Below are 18,820 nucleotides of genomic sequence, written 5' to 3' on the forward strand. Positions count from 1 at the left end.
CGTCTTGGGGTGTCCACTCAGCCTCAGAACTTCCTTCTCTCTCTTCCCGCCACCCCAACGTTCCCGTAATCCAGAAACTCAATATTCATCCAAATGGCAGTTTTTTAAAAGTCTCCCGAAGGACTGCTAACTTACAGAGAAGGGCTGGAAATGTTCGTGTCCCTTGTGCACCTTCGGAGGGAGTTATTACCTGACTAGAGAGCAAAAGCATTGAGTAGAATTAAATACAGCACCTAAGGACCAACATGATACTTACCTTGATTACAAACAATTTATATGCCCATTGGGAATGAAGTGCAAACAGAGAGCTATTCAGATCTCATTACATTACCCTCCGCAGTGTACACACAGTAAATCATCTTTGTAAAAACACAGGACAGCAACAGTTGTATGATAATGTGTTTTGACTAGTTCGTCCCTACAGTTGTCTTGCTGGAAGTTGGGGATATCTACCATCCTAGGTCAGTGGGCAACTTTATTGTATCTCTGAAGACAGTGATTTGTGTTCCTCTTCCATGTCTCATCTTTTATTCATTCTCTTGCTGCCTCTACCTCTTTCTCTTTTCCCTTCAAAATCGTTGTATGTATTTTTCTTTCTTTGCTGAAAGTTATTTTGCTAATTTTTGCATCTCCATCCCAGCTGTGTTATAGTCTGTGTCGCTTAGCACCTTAGGAGGATCTCATGAGTCAGCTCAATATGAATACAAAAATGAAACTCCCAGAGATCACTTTGCAGCTCAGCTCCCACTCGGAGCCTGGGGCAATATAGTTATAATAAATATGAGGACATCATAATGAACAAATTTCATTACCAAGAGAACCTGAGAATATGCTCATTTGCTTGATCAGTGGAGCAGGAGCAGGAAAATCATCAGATTAAATAACCTAGTGGAAGACCTCTAAAAGCTGGCAAAAGACAGTAAGAATTATATGGGTGGTCTGTAACTATTAAACTGGAGGAAGTTAACCCATGTACTCGTAGTTCATTGGTTTTATGGTCAGTTGTCCATCCGCTCCTTCTAGTTCCCCACTCTTCTTATGTTACTTCTGAGATTAGAGATGGAGCTAAGAAAAACAATTAAAAATGGATCTGATGGAACATTTTGCCCAGACCACCCTACTTAGGTTTTATGCTGTCTCCCAGCTTTATATGTTTTAAACAGTAAAAACTCAAAGCAGACACTGACATAGGGCGCACTTTACAACTCCCAACTCTACTTATCAGTAAAACTCTGACCTTAAAAAAGGACCTTTGGTTTATTCCCTGCTTAAAACGGGGCCTCAGAAGTATCCACGGGAACCCTTAAGTCTGAGTTGGGAGAAGGGAAGTCTCAGTAAGTCCCTGCGACGTCCCTTTTGCCACCTCTTGAAAGCCCGAGCGTACTTTAAGTACGAGCATGGCATGCTGACAGGTACTAGCCCATTTTTATCACTGATGTGTTGCATACAAATAATTAATAGTATTACTAACGGTAATGCCTAGAAGGGAAGCAATTAATCATTGTCTAAAAGGTGGCAATTCCTCCTGTAAACCTGTAGTCTGCGTGCGAGGCGGTAGCACGTACGGGTGACTTTTCCTGTGCTTCGGCACGTAGCCAGGCAGCCTTCAGGTGGCTAAAACGGAAGAAGCCAGGAGACCCCGTACTGCTGCAGCCTTTGCCACCGACGCGCTTGGTGACCGCGGGCAAGTCTTCCTCCCCTTTTCCCTATCTGCAAAACAGGACGAAAGGTCTTCTGTACTCTCACTTTGATACTGAGAGATAAGAAATCCCTATAACAGCAAAGCGTTACGATTTTGTTTCCCAACTTGTATGATTTTTGGCTTTCGGTTATGAAGGTAATGACTGAGGGCCCATTGCTGCGGGTACTGTTTGGAATATCTTTCCATCAAATGAGCTAACTTGTGCTGAGAACTAAAGGGATTTTTAGTGTTTCAAATGAAAATTAAAAAAAAAATAGTGCAGATATTAGACAACATAAATTAGAATTTTTTTCGCTGGATGTTGATGCTAAAGACAGTGATTAGGATAACTTAATTGGAAATTGTCCAAAAAACGAACCCCCCGATACACTGCAGTACAGGACTGTCGCCTATGCAGGCGTGCATCATCATGGCATACTAAATATTTTCCCAGTGTTATAAAATAAGCTTGTTCCTCTTTGTGTGAGGTTTTTTGTTTTGATTTGGTTTGTAATGTGATAATTTGTGACATCCTCTTAAAATCTGTTAGCGTAATTTTAGCTAAGTTATGTTTTTTAGTAGTTTATAATGCAAAGTCAGTTTTTAAAGTGTTTTAGGCCCAGCTAAGAATATTTTTAGCTAGCTAAAAGCAAAATGTCTCTTTACCTTCTATTTAAGCTAGTCATTAAAAAAGGTGGGACAGAGGAGAGGTTTGTTTAAATTACGGAGTAAAATATTAGTTAAAAAGTTCCTATATTATTTAGAATAGTGCTTTCCCTTAAAAAATGAAATAAAAACTCTTAAAACAAAAATGCTTTCTTTTAGAAGTTCATTGCACCCCTAAGGATTGTTTTCCTTCATAGCCAGAATAAAAAAGTAGTGATGGAGCATAAAACTTCCAGGTTATGGTAGGGCTCCATCAGCGTTGCCTATATTTGCACACTTGAAGCAGGTGCCTGTTTTGCAATTGCTTCAGGTACGGAAGCATTCCAGATGTGAAAACTCATCCACTCTTTGGAAGTTAACCCTCAGTTATTGCCCATAAAACACTTAAACTGAAAACCCGTCCGATCTTTCATTCTTGAGTTCCTTCCATGCAAATGTCCTGTAATTTGGCCGAGTTGCAAGCATCAGAAAGCCTTTCACGTTGCACGTGTCCAACAGGAACCTTCTACACTGCTGCAAAGCAGCTGTTCTTCCTTCTCTGAGGAATACATATATCCTCTTTCTCCACCAAAAAAAAAGCTGTCCGGGAGGAATTTGAGGCCGTTTTTAAGAAATACTGAAAGCTGCTGTTAGATGGACTGCCTCCGAGGTGCATGGCGAGGGGGGGAGACTTTTCTTGAAGGTCTTGTGCGTTCAGCTGCCCTCCCTTGTGCAGCGCTGGTCGCCCGCCACCTCCGCCACGGTGTGCGTAGCGGGAGCGTTGAGTTATAAATTCATTTTTATATAAACACATACAGTGAAACTCAAGAGTTTGTACAGCTGTAAAACAGGGGGTTTACTGCAGGGCAGGGAAATAGGCAGCACCGAGCCTTTAGCAGTTCTGCAGTAAATTTTATCATGACAATTACGGTTTTTATGAACTTCTGCCCCCGCTTTGCTTTCTCATAAGTTTTACTGGGTTAACAAAGCATCTCTGAACTAAAATGAGCCTTGTTAGGACTGTGAAAATTAAGTGTTTTGAAAATAATATTTTATTGATCTAAGCCACAATATTTGTTTTTAGGTTTGTGCTCGAGCCCCTCCTGCCAAAAAAGATGCATTCTAGGTCTCAAGATAAATTGGACAAGGATGACCTAGATAAAGATAAGAAAGAAAAGAAGAAGGAGAAAAGGAACAGCAAGCATCAAGAAATATTTGATAAAGAATTTAAATCTACGGATATTTCTCTGCAGCAGTCTGAAGCAGTGATCCTTTCAGAAACGGTAACTTTGATAGCAAGTCATGCTGTATTTAATTAAGAGCAATGTTCATTCTATCTTTAAATAAAAATGTTGAATTTTACACTTAAGTTTATTTTCAAAGTAAAAATAACGCTGCCTGAATACATTATAATGTTAATATATTTGATAATCAATAGTTACAATGTAAAAAAAACAAGGTATATTATATGAAAATCTACCAAAATCTATATATGCCTGTTCAGTAGAAGGAAAAAATGATATAGCTGAAGTAAAATAAATGCTGCCATTTTAACAGTCTCTTCAAGTTATGGTTTGCAGTACATTGTGATGGGTTTTCTCATATTTCAGCTGACTACTGCAAGACACTTTTTGGTGGAAATGTTACAAGGTCATTTCATGCATGGAAATTATGTGTTCTTGAAAGGCTATTTTGAGCAGAAAATTGTGAGCAGTTCCACTGGTGGCTGTGTGCAAGGATATTAACTATAGAGCAGATCTCTTTTAAGCCCTCTCTTCCTGGCATATGTCTAATTCTCTGAAGCTGTCCTAAAGGCTTACGTAACTTTAGAAGTTTTATTTCTTAAATTGAAAGCAAGTCTGTTTTAAGCTAGAGCAGCAAGTGTATGAACTTCTAATTGTAACTGTGGAGCCCCGGAGTGGACTCCTGTTTTGATGGCAATAGTTTAAAACTTGCCCTCAAGAATTAATGGTAATGGTCTCTTAAAGACTTGCACACATACTCGCACAGCGAACTTTTAATTCAGCAGAGTCTTTCATTGGTGGCTGTAACATTTACGTCGGACTTCTGAAACTGCTCCTCTCTGAGCAATCGCTCATGATCATAGCCCCAGTTCTTGGTATTAGCTCAGCAAAAGCTCGTATAAAATTCTGTGTGCGTTCCGGGAGATTCACCCAAACTCTTTTGAAGCCAGCGACAGTTTTTCCATTGACGTCAGTAAATTTGGGATCAGTCCTGGTTTGCTAAAATGGAGATTCCTCCTGCCAAACCAAGTCAGATGAGCATTGTGAGAACGTTTTCAGAGAGAAAATACATTTTGCATAAATTTCTGTACGTCTCATCTTTTTTGGCACAGCGCATTGAGCTCTGGAGGTATTAGGCACATTGCAGCAGTCATATTTTGACTGAACCTAAACATGAAAATGCTAAGATTTGCCCTCACACCTCCTGGATCCCCAAACATACTAGCAGAGTCTGTAGGAGAGAAGCAGAAGAAATTTGATTTTTGGAGCAGTTAAGTCAGTTGGGCTTGCAGGAGTCCATGGGACTAGACGGGATGCATCCGAGGATGCTGGGGGAGCTGGCTGATGTCATTGCAAGGTCGCTATCGTCTTCAAAAGGTCTTGGAGATCGGGGAAGATTTGCAACTGGGGAAAATGCTGACGTTGCTTACACCCACATTCAAGAAGGATTATCTGGGGAACTGCGGTTCAGCCAGCCTCACCTCAGTCCCTGGGATGATTGTGGAGCAAACACTCCTCAAAGCCATTTCCGAGCACATGAAGGACAAGAAGGTGATTGGAAACAGCCAGCATCAATTTACCAAGGGCAGATTCATTTACTTCTGGACACTTGCCCTCTCCGATCTTTAAACTCGCAGCATTCACTACCAATTTCTGTGAATGAGAGTTATCCCTGTTACCTCTTAGGAGCAGAATTCCTGTATTTATTCTTATTAATTTTAACGCTTCCTTGGCCATGCAGCAAGGATTGTAAAAACAATATAATCAGAAAAATGTGCTTGCACACAGTATAGCCCATGGAGTTACAGCCTTGACTGATGCCCATTTGACTGTTCTGGAAACATAATGTCTTAATCCAGAAGCAATCGTAGCGGAGGTGCATCTCACTTACTTCAACAGGAAAAGCAATACAGCAGTTCCTGGGCCAGTGTCCGCTGGAGGCAGTGGAGATCTTACATGCTTAAAAGGAGGACGTGATACCCACCGGGTTAGCTATTCCAGTTGTGTCCCCTCCTGGATGATGGAAGGCAGAGAGTGCTGTCTTCCCTTCAAGGCGCATTCACATTAGTATTTTGAGGAACAGAAGTGGGCTAAGCTCCAGCATGTTTTGACTTGAGTTTTCTTCTCTTTCCCCGCTCAAGAGCTTTCAGTGCATGACTGGTGTGGCTAATTGTCCCCTGGTTAGACAGAGAGGGGAAAAATTAAATGCAACCTTCGATCCTCATGGTTACTTTGAGCCGATGGGAGAGCTTCTTGAGATCCGCAGAGCACTAATATAAAAAGGAGTTTACTGGTAAAGAAAAACTCTCTCTTTTCAGTATTTGCAAAGTACTTGGCGAGCTCCAAAACGACAAGTCAATTTTTCATGCTTGATGTTAATGTGGTTGATTAATGTGTGAAATGAAGAAAACTCGCAATAAAGATTAGTTTGAGAGTCATTGTGTAATTCCCTCTAATGTTTTCAGGAATTTTAGAAATACAATGACAGGTAGTGTAAAGATAAAATTTGACTTGTCTTAAAATTGTTGTGTTCTGGAGAGTTATGTCCCCTATCATCTTCCGTGGGTAAAAATTCAATTTTTCCATCATTCTATTTTTGTGGGCTGCATTGTGTCCAAGTTTCCTTTTTAAGTTTAAACTACCCAAAAGCACTATTACCCAAAGCAGTATTACTGCTGTGTTTTATGAACAAAAATTTAAGGCACTTGGGTTTCTCTTGTCTTAGGAATTTGGAAGCAGAATGTTTGCCAGCCCAAAAAAAGACAATGATGAAAAGGAATAAAAATATTAAGGATTTCTTTTTTCCAGAAAAGTTGGAGTCAAGATTTGACTAGAAATGGAGATTAAAATAAACATATAGAGAGCTTTTAAAATGAGATTGCAGTAATAATGTACTAGTAGTTACTGGATTCCTTCCATTGAGAATTTTAGAACTCATTGTAGCATTGCTAACTCAATTACAATATTTCAGTTGATTGGTGAAATTTGTAACAGATCTTTCAGATTTCACATGGTCGCTTGCTTGCTCCCCTGAAGTCCCTTCCCCGGGGACACTGCTGCTCCGGGGCAGTTGCAACCGCTTTGTGCTCTGCGCTTGCTTGCCATTACCGCTCTTGGGCTCCCAGTGGTGCCCACATCTCTTGGCATCCCCGAGCATTTGTCTTGATGGATCTCCTCCATTTCACAGAATCACAGGATGGCTGAGGTTGGAAGGGACCTCTGGAGATCCCCTTTTCCAGGATCTTCTCCTTGCAGGCCAGTTTGCTCCATCTAAATAGCCTACGTGCGGAGGCACAGCGCGTGACCAGCCTCCTAATCGGTGGCTCTGTCCCATGTCCCTCTGTTGGAGGATTCAGTACGTGTCAGTCCTGTTTCACCCGGGCATCGCCACCATTTACACCCTGCCCACACCAGTTGCAGCTGGCAAGCATCAGGCAGGAGCTGCAAAGTTGAGAAGCCCCCCCGTGCGCACGTACGCACCACAGTTCCCCGGTGCCTCTCAACATTGGCAGTCTAAATTAGTCTTCGCCTGCTGTGAGTAGGCAGCTGTCAGTGGTTTCCTCTCAGGATGGAGGGATGCTTCAGTAACCTTTTATAGGAATCTCCTCTGTGTCCTGCGTTGCTCCATGCTAAATGGAGCTGGAGTCACCGCGCTCCGATGCGACGCAGTTCAGCGAAACGGGAGTTTCCCCCGCTCTGATGGAGCTTCTTACGCAGCAACTTTTCCTTGCAATTCAATGAGTCTTCGTGGAAGAGCATGAGAAGGTTTTAAAACTGCAGAATTATTTCCTGGAGATTTTGTTTTCTTAAAAATCTAGGATTCAGACACTGTGTTGTCTAGTTTTATAGCTTAAATACTTTTTTTCCCAAATTTCACTGTATTCATATGAATCTTCTAACTGTTCAAAATCCAAACCCTAATTACAGAGATCTTGTACTGCTTTAATCTTTTCAGAAGATAAATTAAACACTTTGATATGTGAAGATCGTCAGTAACTTCTTTATAGTTTTCTAGAGACATACATCTTTTAAGTATCAAATAAACTTCTTTAATGTAAATTCTCATTGTTAGTTCTTTCACTCTGTGGGTTGATAGCAAATCTAATACTGAAGCCAGGTAGTTAACAGACAACTCAAAAGCCTATGTTAGAAATCAGAATAATAGGCTGAATATTTTGTTGAATTAATGACATCTAACACCACTCACTATTGATCCTGCTTTCATTAGACTAAAAAAATTAGCAGTGGGTTTGCTATGGATTAGCAGTCTCCTAAGGTCTGAATAACTAGAGCTCATCTCCTCTAGCAGAACCGTAATTTATGTGAACCTTTGAGAAGAGGACCAAGCTTATCAGCATCACATAAAAAGTTAAAATTTACTTGAAATGAACAGCCATAGACCAGATTAGCTTGTGAATTTGCTTTTATGTTCGATTGTAGTTGTTGGTTTTTCGCTTGATTCTGGAATTCCAGGTTTCCCTACCAATTAGTGCATTCTTCTTTGTTGCTTTTTTGTAATTATATACATCTGAGAAAGTGATTACAGTGCTTATCCATTTCATTAAAAATCTGTTTTAAAAGATATTGCAAGAAGAAACCTTTGGGGTCTCTGGGACTTGAATTTTAGTATCAAACAATCTTCTGAAAGTTTTATCCAAAGTCTTTATTCTCTTTCATAAAAAGTTACGTCCTTAACGGTCATTTCTGTTAGATGGGAAAGGAAACCCATCTCGTAGGGTTTGTTTTCTGAAAATATGAGGTAGCATTCTTTCTAAATTTCTCCTTCTCAAAATACTTTTCAAAAAAATTGTGAAGTGACAAAATTATTCAAAAAACATGAATTGCTGCTGGCAGTTTCCGTTTTGTCCTACTACGGTGCCTTGGCTTTACTGCCCATCTCAACTTCAGGCTTCTGCTCCATTTTCTGTGATCTCCTGAAAAGGAAAACTTCCTTTTCTCCCTGTGATTACTGGAAATATAGCTACCAGTGGATGGGTAAGAAACAGCAGAGCTCAGAATTAAAGTCAGTAGAAGCAATCACCTTAACAAAAATATGAGTTGCCCATCAGATTACAAGTAGCGTTTCAGAGTTTCTGATGGAAAATTAAAATGGATTATGGAGCCGCCAGAGCAAGACAGTAGGGCTATTTCAGGAGATTAAAGACGAGCACGGAAATGCAGAATCAAGGAAGTGGTTTTGGAAGGTAAGTTCTTCCTCCGAAGAGACTTGGAGCATGCAGACAGTTGGAGAGAGAAATTTTAAGGAGGAGGTAGAGCCCTGTACAAAGAAAGAAGAGATTTTTGAATGCCGGGCAATCTTGTATGAGGATATAGACTTATAGCTCTCGTACGCTTTAAGCAAATGTTTTGGGAATTGGCTCATTACTTCAGAAAAATATGCCAGGCTGAAGGAAGGTCTCTGCATTAAGTCTCATTGTTATTCCTGACAAGAAGGGAAAAACATTTGGAGCTGTGAAATACTGCGTTAAATTGAAAGTATTGTAGGTTATCGTTGCCCTGCTACGGTTTAGGAAGTGGTGGGAACATGTAGCAATTGCAAGTTCTGCTGCGCCGTAATAACACGGATTCCTGTACTGTGTAACCTCGATGAACTGTCATCGTACCGCCAGTACCTGCTCATACTCTGTGCTGTGCTGTAGTGAACCGATTATGATTTTCATTGCTTTTGTCCATCTGCAGATCAGCCCACTGAGACCACAGAGACCAAAGAGCCAAGTCATTAACGTCATTTCGAGCGAAAGGCGTTTTTCCGTGTCTCCTTCCCCGCCCAGCACTCAAGTTACGCCACCCCCAATAACCCCACGGACAAAACTTTCTTTCAGCCTACAGTCCAGTAAGTGTTTGTTTGCTTTATTTTAATTAAGTTCACAGAATCGCAGAATCGCAGAGTGGTTGAGGTTGGCAGGGACCTCTGGAGATCGTCTAGTCCAACTCCCTGCTCAAGCAGGGTCTCCTAGAGCACGTTGCCCAGGATCGTGTCCAGACCAAGTTCCAGGAGAAAGATATGGTTCCTTAGCATTACATTACTATTAGCAATAACTTCATCTTTCTACAAGTCCCTCATACGTACATCTTTTTATAGTTCTCACTCATGCAGCCATATTTCTGCAAACAGATTGCAACTTTACGACCTGAATGACTATTTTAGGCAACAAATCAGTATTAAGATCAAATTTTTCATTAATATTTCTGCCCAGAATTCTCACCATCTTGGTTTAGTCTTTGTGCCATGAGCCATGTGATACGACTTGCAGACACGAGAATTTACCTCTCAATGCTACACTTCTTGCATTTGTTAACTAACAAAAAATATTTCAACATGTTACAAAAGCAAACAAAATTGTTGCATTGACAAAGTTTCTTTTCCTTTTCAAATAATCATTAATAATTACTCATATATATAGTAACTATCAATCAAAAATTACTGTGGTACTTGGATCTATAGGGCATTTTGGATCATAAAGATTGAAAAAATAATCTTCTAATGTAATTATACCTTAAAAGAACTATTATTTGCTATATAGTGAATGCAAGCCGGAGAATAAAATGTCTTGTCTTTTGCAACTATTTTTGTTTGACATTCTGACATCTGTCACTCAGTTTTCTGTAAAATACTGTATATTTGGCTCAGTCTTTAGGAAACCCTATCACAAAACTAGGTGTAATACAACACTTATTTCTTTTACAGTGCTTTTTTCCAAAAACTGGCTTTCAAAATTTTCAGTTGCTGGCACTTGGCACAAAAAAAAAAAGGTGATCTTTTTGATATGTGTACCCAACCCCTCATACAACAGCCAAGAGTTGCACATTAGTAAGGAGGAGTAGAGACGGACAGTTTTAAGAAAAAATCTTGGTTGGTCAAGTTCACTTTTTTAATTTGCTTTTTTGATATTTAAACATTTTCTTTAAATATTCAGTGTTTTGGAAAATTCGCATCATAGCAAATACATGTGGTCTGAGCAGGGATGTGTTTGTTCTGCAAATCTGTAGCAACAGAATTGTCCTCTAAAAGGCGTGTGGCTTTGCTGTAATTGTTTCAAATTGTTGATTACAAAGCTAATGTGGAAGAGGATAAGCAAGTGCAAATCAATGCAGCATTTCCCTTGCGTAATCAGACACCCTAAGCAATCGTTTTGATAGGTGTGAGCTCTTTCCTTTCTTTCCAGTTTTGATATCCAAAAACTACCAGCATATTAAAAACTGAAAATACAGAGAAAATGAACTATATGTATTCCTGCAAAGAATATTCTATGAATGGGATTATTTCTTCTTATATTTATTAAAACCAACTTGATCTCTTTTAGAAAAAGTATCTGAAACTGTCATGTATTTCTGAGAATATTTGTCTTGTGCTGGAGATTTATGGGTTTAATGTAAGATAAACTTGCTTGTTGCAAAATACACAGGGCTTCTCCATATTTGTTTGAAGAATTATAACGCTGAAATTTCTAGCAATTCCCAGGTTACTTCAGTGCAGTTACGGGTTGCTGAGCGATTCTGCCTGCTCGCTAGCAGCGTAGGAGAATGGAGTGTAAAATCTGGTCAAGAGGTTAAGATGAAAAAAGTCCCCTGGTTAATGTATATTATGAACTACTTGGGTGGATGGGACTATTCTGCCCACAGTTGGAGGGTTTCAGTGCTGTCTTGCAGAGGGGTCGGGTTGTGAGGATGCCGTGCGCAGGCTCAGCTCGGACCGTGGGAGCTGCGGAAAGCGAGAGCCGTGACCGGAGCGGAGGAGCGCAGGGAAGAGGAGGAGAAGCAGATCGGGGACAGCTATTGCGTGGAGAGCTGGTGGCCCTCCAGGGTGTCGCAGACCTTACGGCGCGGTTGTCTCCACGAGCTGTTTCCTCTGTAGCTCTCACGGAAGCCTTGCTCATGTGTCTTTCCATGGATCTTCCAAATGTCGGCCTCAGATATGCAGGATCAGCGTTAGGATTTAGCCCTTAGAGAAACAAAGTGTTTGTGTTCTCAAAAAATAACTTTTTTTTAAATGAGAAATCCCTCTACCAATTCATTTTTTCTGACCAAAAATGAAGTTAATTTGATGGTTGTAACATAGTTTCTAAAATACAGCAGAGATACTGAATGCTTCTGTTGCAAAGATTTTATTTTTACATCTTTTTAGTAGATAAACTATTATAAGGAAAAAAGTCAGTGTTTCTCTGACCATGGTGAAATTCTAGTTTTGGCAATTGGTGGTTTCTGTGAAGAGCGTTAAACTGAAATTGTATGAATTGCATGAATGCAATGAATACCTTCCCTACTTCAGAATTGTGATTAGGAAAATACTTATTTTAAAAACAAAAATCTGTCATGAGCTGCAGTGGCTCAGATTTGATACAATTCTAGCAATATCAGTATTCTAATTCATAACAAAATTTGTCTTCCCTTCTTGGTAGCTTGAATTAGGTTGCATGTAATGGCATAGGTGAAGTTAGATACTGTAATATCATGTAACATTTAAAAATGAAGTATTCAGGACAGTTAAATTTACCTCCTAAAAGGTTGCAAGACTAAATTTGTAACAAACATTTATCTCCAGATAACAGCATGTTATTATGCAAATTTTCAGTTTCCACCCATGGAAAATATGTAGTGAGACCTGAAAACACGGGTTGTTTACACTAAATACCGAAGGAAGGTTTCCCTCTGCAGAGCCCAGCTCACGGTTCCGCTAAAACTTCCCCTGTAAAGAAAATGCAGTTTTCCAAAGATCTCCCAGTGCTCTCCTAAACTGCGTATAAATAAATAAATAAATAAATAAAACATATGTAGTCGTAGATGAGCAGACACACGCAGCATTTATGCCAAGGAGCTGTTTTCCATGAGGTTTATGCCCTCAAATGCCTGTGATATTTAGACATACAGACATTTAGCATGGCTGGGAAATTGATACCAAATGAACAAGGAAATTCACTTTCAGCGTTAATGCTTGGTAAGAAGTGGGTAGCACTGTTTTCAAATTATATGTTTTAATAATATAGGCTTAGTAGAAGTAGGTTTTGATGGAGACATCTGTTTGAAAATATTATGAATACTGCAGCGTTTGGGGGCTGGAGAAACCCTCTGTATAAAAAAGCACGGATGACGAGCAGAAGGGTTGGAAGAGGTGATGAGAGATCCAAGGACTGCTAGGAAAAATAAGAAGTATTAAAGAAAGGGCCCATAAAACCGTTCAGGTCCTGGAGGACAAATAACACTTTTCAGCGTGATGCAGGAGAAGCCACTGGAAGTTTGAAAGCCTGGGATGGAAAAGATTCTTGTTCCTGATGTGCTGAAAGTTCGAGTGAAAGGAAGGAGGGTGAAATTACAGTTTTCAGTGACAAATCAATACCTCTGCCTTACAGTTAAATTGTGTTAGTCAGAGCCCATTTTCGAGAACAATAAAAGGACACGTTGTGTAAGATACTGAAAGCATCCTTGCAATAAAAATATCTGCATAAACAAGTCCTCCACTTGTTTCACAAATCACCCCGGTAAAATATAAAAATAACATTTTTTTCATTCTCTGAATGGAAACAGTTTCCCTAATTTGTCAAAAATAAATTAAATTTCTTATCTCGTAGAGCTCATAGTGGATTTTGCATGTGTTGGAATGACTGAATTACCCTGAAATGCACCGTGGGTGGATTTTGACATAAAAACCTCTGTATCACTCGGGCCTTAATAAGTGGAGCTTTATTGTCCCTCAGGCTATTCCCCTCCGTTGCACGTACCTGTTAGGATTTATCTTCTACGAGAAAGGAACTTCTACCCAGCCAATAGTAATAAAAAAATGTTTCTACCGTCTCTTGCATGATTTTATTCACTTAAACACCTAACGATGACTGCTCATTTATTATAGTTATCTGGATTTTGAAAATTTTTGAGAGAGAAATGTAGTTAATGATAGGTTTTCATTTGTGTGTTTTATTTACAGAAAGCTTTCTGCCAGTTTACTATAGAAAGGTAAATAAAGCTTGGCTTGATTATATTCGCTGGGTGCACTTACCCAAACTTCTGTTGTTTATTAATGCACAAGGTGTAAATGCAGAGCTTACAGTTGAGAAAATTATATTTGCTTTATATGAGCTGTGCATATTTCTGAGTGAAACCTCAAGGAAGCAAAATCTTCCTTTTCTATTAAAAAGAGAGAGATCTTTCAAGTATTTTAGGGTGTATCCTAAAACTTAGCCCGTCTTGACACAACATAGCTGCTTTCCGGTCATTGGGGAGGTTTGTTCATTTGTGCTGCTTTGCCTCTACAACTATCTGCAGTTCATCTAAGGAAGGATTTTAGAGTAATGAAGAGAGGACAAAGATATTTCACGTGCCGTATCATCGTGGTCTCAGTGCCATGAGAGTTGGCATAGTCCGGATCTTTGGATTCCGCTGGATTATTCCAAGAGTTAAATAAACGTTCCTTTTTTCAGATTTGGAGCTGAATGGTATGTCTAGCTCAGAAATCACGGACATCCCTCCTCCGCTGCCTCTCAAAGGAAGCATGGCAGATTACGGGAATCTCCTGGAAAACCAAGACTTGATTAGCCCCACGACATCCCCCCCTGCGCATCAACGGGTGAGTCCCAGAGATGATGATCACTTGCTGCAGTTTTATTTGCTTTTATACTTTTAACGACCCGCGGTCGGAGGTGATCCTGCTGGTGGAGAAGGCAGAGGAACCATGGATTTCTGCGATTGCAAAAAAGTGTCGGGAGCGTGAAGGAACGTCATCGCTCGTCCTAACTGACGCCAAGGCAGGTTAGATCATTCTCATGGAGAAGACGAAGCAAAATGCTGTTAGAGATGTTGGTAAGGGAGCTTAAACTGTCAGGGTATAGTCCCAGCAGCAAATTACTTCTTAGATACTTTCAATCCTGTTTCAGGAATGGGAATAAAATACCTACCTGACATCTTTCCCTTTTGGAGCTCTGGTTGTAGGCACGCCGTTGCCACTTGTTTCCTAGAGGCAAACGCAGGTGCCCCCTCGGAGCGGAAGGAGTTGCTTCGTGAAAAACTTCTCGTTCCTTTCTGTTCGCAGAGGTATCTTCCTGGGATTTTCTAAGTTCTTCGTTCAGATGAAATTCTGTTGATTAATTTGCTTTTCAGTAACTTTTCACGGTTAGAGAATGCATTTCTAGTCTCAGCAGGGAAAGAGTCAGGCAAGAATTTGATCTTACTCTGTGAATAGTCGTGTTTAACGCAAACCACCGCAGTGCGTGCCGGTGCGCAGGCCCATCTCTTCCCAGGCTTGAAATCGTAACCGTTTCTGCCGTTCCACCAATTTAACGTTGTCAGGCTAAACAGAAAAAAACAGGTAGAGAAGTAACTTTAGGAACGCGAGCTCTGTTGTTCACAACGCAGTGATTTACTCGTTATATGCATATATTGAAAGCTTTCCTGTTCCCCTGGTCTCTTCAGTAGTGCTTCCCTGGAGCTGCATGGTTTTGATGAACATTTGCATTAAAATTTTTTGTGAACCCTTTTCCTCTCTATTTTCCAACCAAGCGCTCAAAGCTCAGTGCGACAAAACTCTCTGTTTCACTGGCCTCTCTCTCAGGGGGCCGGTTAACCTGAATACAGGCCCCTGAGTAGGAAATTGCAGAAAGTGCAGGAAGACTGCCAGGATTTTTGTCTAAGGAATCAATTTTCATGAAGAAACTTGAGAAATTCAAATTAGCTTTCAAATTCGTTAAACTCCTCACCTCCTTTATGAGCTCCAGGATAGCAAATTAATTTTGTATGATATGCTATTAATTTTAGGTCATGGTAGTAGCTCAGGATTGCAAACCTGAGTTCAATTCTCAAATAAGAAGTGTTAAACAAGGAGATGATAAAATGGGTGGTAAGGCATAAAATCCGGATTGCGAGGTTGCTTTTCCTTCCCTTCCCTGCAAGGCTATTTGAAGGTGCTTTCCGTTCAGCGGGCAAATGCTAGGTAATTACTGTAGTGTTTGCAAACACCATCATGCTGTGACGGTTAAAGCGCAGATGCGAAGACGACCGAGGTCCTGACCGAGGTCTCGTTGCTGTTTTAAGTGTGACCTTGTGCAGCTCCCATACCTGGCATGAACATGATTTCTGTATCGTTAGATGGAAGGTTGTCACAACAGTCATATGATCTGGATTTTTGCAAAGTTGTATTTATTTATTTATTTAGCAGCTGTAAAAATGGGCCCGGTTGTTTAGCATCCAACCTCGATGGAGCTCAGGATTTGACCATGCCTTAGAAACGTAGTCAAATTCAAGTTACATCTGCTTAGTTAAGTGTATAAAATTTCCTTCGGCATCTATGTTTTTATAAACTTTTGAAGAATAGGGAATATAGTTAAGAAGTCTGGAAAGTGAATCTGAAATAGATTTTTCACAAAGCCCCAGGTATTAGTCTTAGAATATTTTAGAGTAGTCTTATACCAGTCGCTCTGCACATTCATTTCATTAAGCTTGTAGGAAGTAAGTTTTAAAGAACATAAAGAAAATGGGTAGTGCTGGGCATGAAAGATCAGATGGGTGCATTCTTATTATTGCTATGAATAAATCCCAATGGACAGTTTTTCGTGCCTTTTTTTGTGGGTGAAATAACTACAGTTTATAATTATCTGCCTAGTAAACTGATGATTTTTTTTTAAATTGCATGTGGTTTGTATCAATAAAGAAAAATCAGTGAAAAATATTACAGATAATCTTATCTTAGCTTTTAAATTGGCTATTAGCCAATAGTAGCTTTTAAATTGGAAAGATCTCCCAGCATTAAAAGTTATTATCTGGTTCAATATGGTTTGCCTTTCAGGAAGTTATTAAAATAAAGTGTAGAGAACAGAAAAGCCTGCCTTGATAAATGCGTCAAGGAATGCTCAGGGCTTTGAATCAAACTGCAGGCAGTAATGTCATATAGCGCCTGAGACTGTGGTCTTAGATTTATTTGGACTCTGCCATTAGCTTAGTCTGCTCAAGTCTTTTATTCCAGTAATCATCTAATTATAAGTTTCTGATTGTCCTCTTATTCACTGTTAACTATGATACCCTTATATATATTTTCTTGCACTGTGTGACTTGTTCTGCTAAAAATGTTCTTAATAATATATGGGAACATAAAAGAAGAAGTCTATGACTCCTGCGAGGATTATTATTACATCAAGGGATTCCTTTAGGCACTTCTGATTCTTTATGGGTTCATACATATCCTTGCATAAAAACCAACCGCCTACTTAGTATTCACGGGGAAAAGGGAAACTCAAAGAAAATAGACAAAGGAGCACTTACGTTTATAATATCCGCTATAACACTTACTAAGCAGCAGATAACGGTTCAGAGGGGAAGATCTCCATCAATCCATCGGTAGATAGGGACCTTGGCAAGCAGAGCGTAGCAAGGGCTGAAGCGGTGCGTGATGCGAGACCCAGGCCAGACCCACGTGCCTAATGATGGCAGCGGCTGTTTTGACTGTTGCACTAGCAACATTCGGGCTGGGAATCAGTTTACCGCTTAATTGCATGCATCGAAAGCGTTCGCACAGAAGTAAAAATCCAGAGGATTTTTAAACATGTTGCAGTGCCTCTACTGCAGTGCTGATCACTCTCCGTCTCTTACATTAGCTGCAGCGAGCAAAAAATGACCTAAAAGGCTTCAGTGGGTGTGCTGTCCTCATGTGGCCAAAGCCAAGGAGGTGAAACTAGAAAACCAGCTGGAACTACTAAGGTAGATAGTAATTAGGGAGCAATTATTTCAGTGTTATCAATTGTTTTTTTCTTTGACATTAGTCCTCGGGAGGTTATCGTCTGCTGCCCTGCCCTCGATCAAGAGAGCTGGAGGGAGAGGGTGCAAGGCTTGCTGGAACACAGAGTTTAAAACAGAGTTTAAACAAGCATTTAGCATGGTTGCGTCCAGTATTTTCCACATCACCTTACACATTGTGTCAAGCAGTCAATTAGCGTAAAACGTCTATAATTCAATTTAGATTAGTGGAGTTGTCTTGATCCCGTCAGCTGCGATTCTGGAGCGTTATCACCCTTTTAGCATGCGAGCGCTATTCCTTCAAGACTTCGCCTTACGCGTTATTTTCTAGGCAGATAACAAAAATATGCAGGTTGGGGCTTGTCAGGAGACTCAGTTGCTTGCTAAAACCAATGGTGTGAACAAGAATCCGCAATTTAGAACCCAATGTCTGAAAGTATTTGCACAGCACCACGTAGGTGATAGCCTGATTACTTTTCATTTGAACTGCTTATGACTTAATTAGCTCTGGTAATCCTTAAAACAGAAGTGCCTGTGGTTGGATCTCCAGAGCTAGTCGTGCTGGTGACCACTTGACTTCAATAAAAATAGGTGTAGAGGAAGGGATCTCTTTTACAGTAATGGCACAAGGTTCCGTCTGTGAAACTCAGGTTTTGTTCATGGCTTTTTTTACAGTATTTTCTGACTGAGAAAATCTTCTCTCATATTTTGCTTCTTCACAGAGTAAAAAGATTTTTGTCCTCTTTATTTTTCCTGTATCCTGGCTGTGCCTAGTGTGCTGTAGTCTGTCTCTATAAAGGAATGGAGACAAATGTTTTTAGACTTGATTCTTTCCTGTATCAGGGGGAAAAAAAACCCAAACAAATGGGAGCAATTTAATGTTTGAAATAGAAGGAACAGATTGCTTCTGTGTTGCAGATGTGCCTTTTACATAAGGTTTCCGCTTCCCTTGAGGTACACGTGAGTCAGGGAGTCTGCCCAAAATAGGTTGACTGTGAACCGGCAGCCTCTATCAGCATCTCGGAAAGCAAAAGCGTGCTCAAAGGCTTGGAGGGCTCACGATTAACCACTGAAAAATAAACACGAGCTCTGCAAAGTAGCTTTTAATTAAACGTTAAAAAAAAAAAGAAAAGAAAAAAAAAGGAAGCTTTATTTCCTATTTCAAAGTTTCTAAGGGGCAGAGTGGCGCAATGGGCTTTGTAGGCCGACAGTAATTTTCCGAGATGGATCTTGAAGGGAGAGAGGAGATGTGCTTTAGTTTATACTGTGCTTGAATAAGGGGGATGCGTCTCAGCGCTTGGACTGCCGGCCAGCCTGGCGTTTGCACCAGTTCCCGCCCGGCACGTTTGGTCTCGCTCCTCTCTCGGTAATGTTGCCCCAACTAGCATTACATGGCCTGCTTAATATATTCAGTGGTAGCTTATGATATAAATGAATATGTACTAAATTTATCCTACTTTCTAATGGAAATTGTAAATTCCGTTATAATAATTATCTACCTATCTATCTCTGTTAT

General features: G+C 40.2%; 1 protein-coding gene across 1 annotated transcript in view; it reads left to right on the forward strand.

The window, feature by feature from the left end:
• Positions 1–18,820, forward strand: part of DOCK1 (dedicator of cytokinesis 1) — a 310,679-nt gene that overhangs the window by 287,463 nt on the left and 4,396 nt on the right. The window contains exons 49-51 of the mRNA XM_067300378.1: positions 3,411–3,609; positions 9,271–9,424; positions 14,004–14,149. Coding sequence (XP_067156479.1) covers positions 3,411–3,609; positions 9,271–9,424; positions 14,004–14,149 — 499 coding nt within the window. The remainder of the gene's footprint in view (positions 1–3,410; positions 3,610–9,270; positions 9,425–14,003; positions 14,150–18,820) is intronic.

This window comes from Apteryx mantelli, chromosome 7 (genome assembly GCF_036417845.1).
Source record: "Apteryx mantelli isolate bAptMan1 chromosome 7, bAptMan1.hap1, whole genome shotgun sequence".
NCBI classification, from domain to species: domain Eukaryota; kingdom Metazoa; phylum Chordata; class Aves; order Apterygiformes; family Apterygidae; genus Apteryx; species Apteryx mantelli.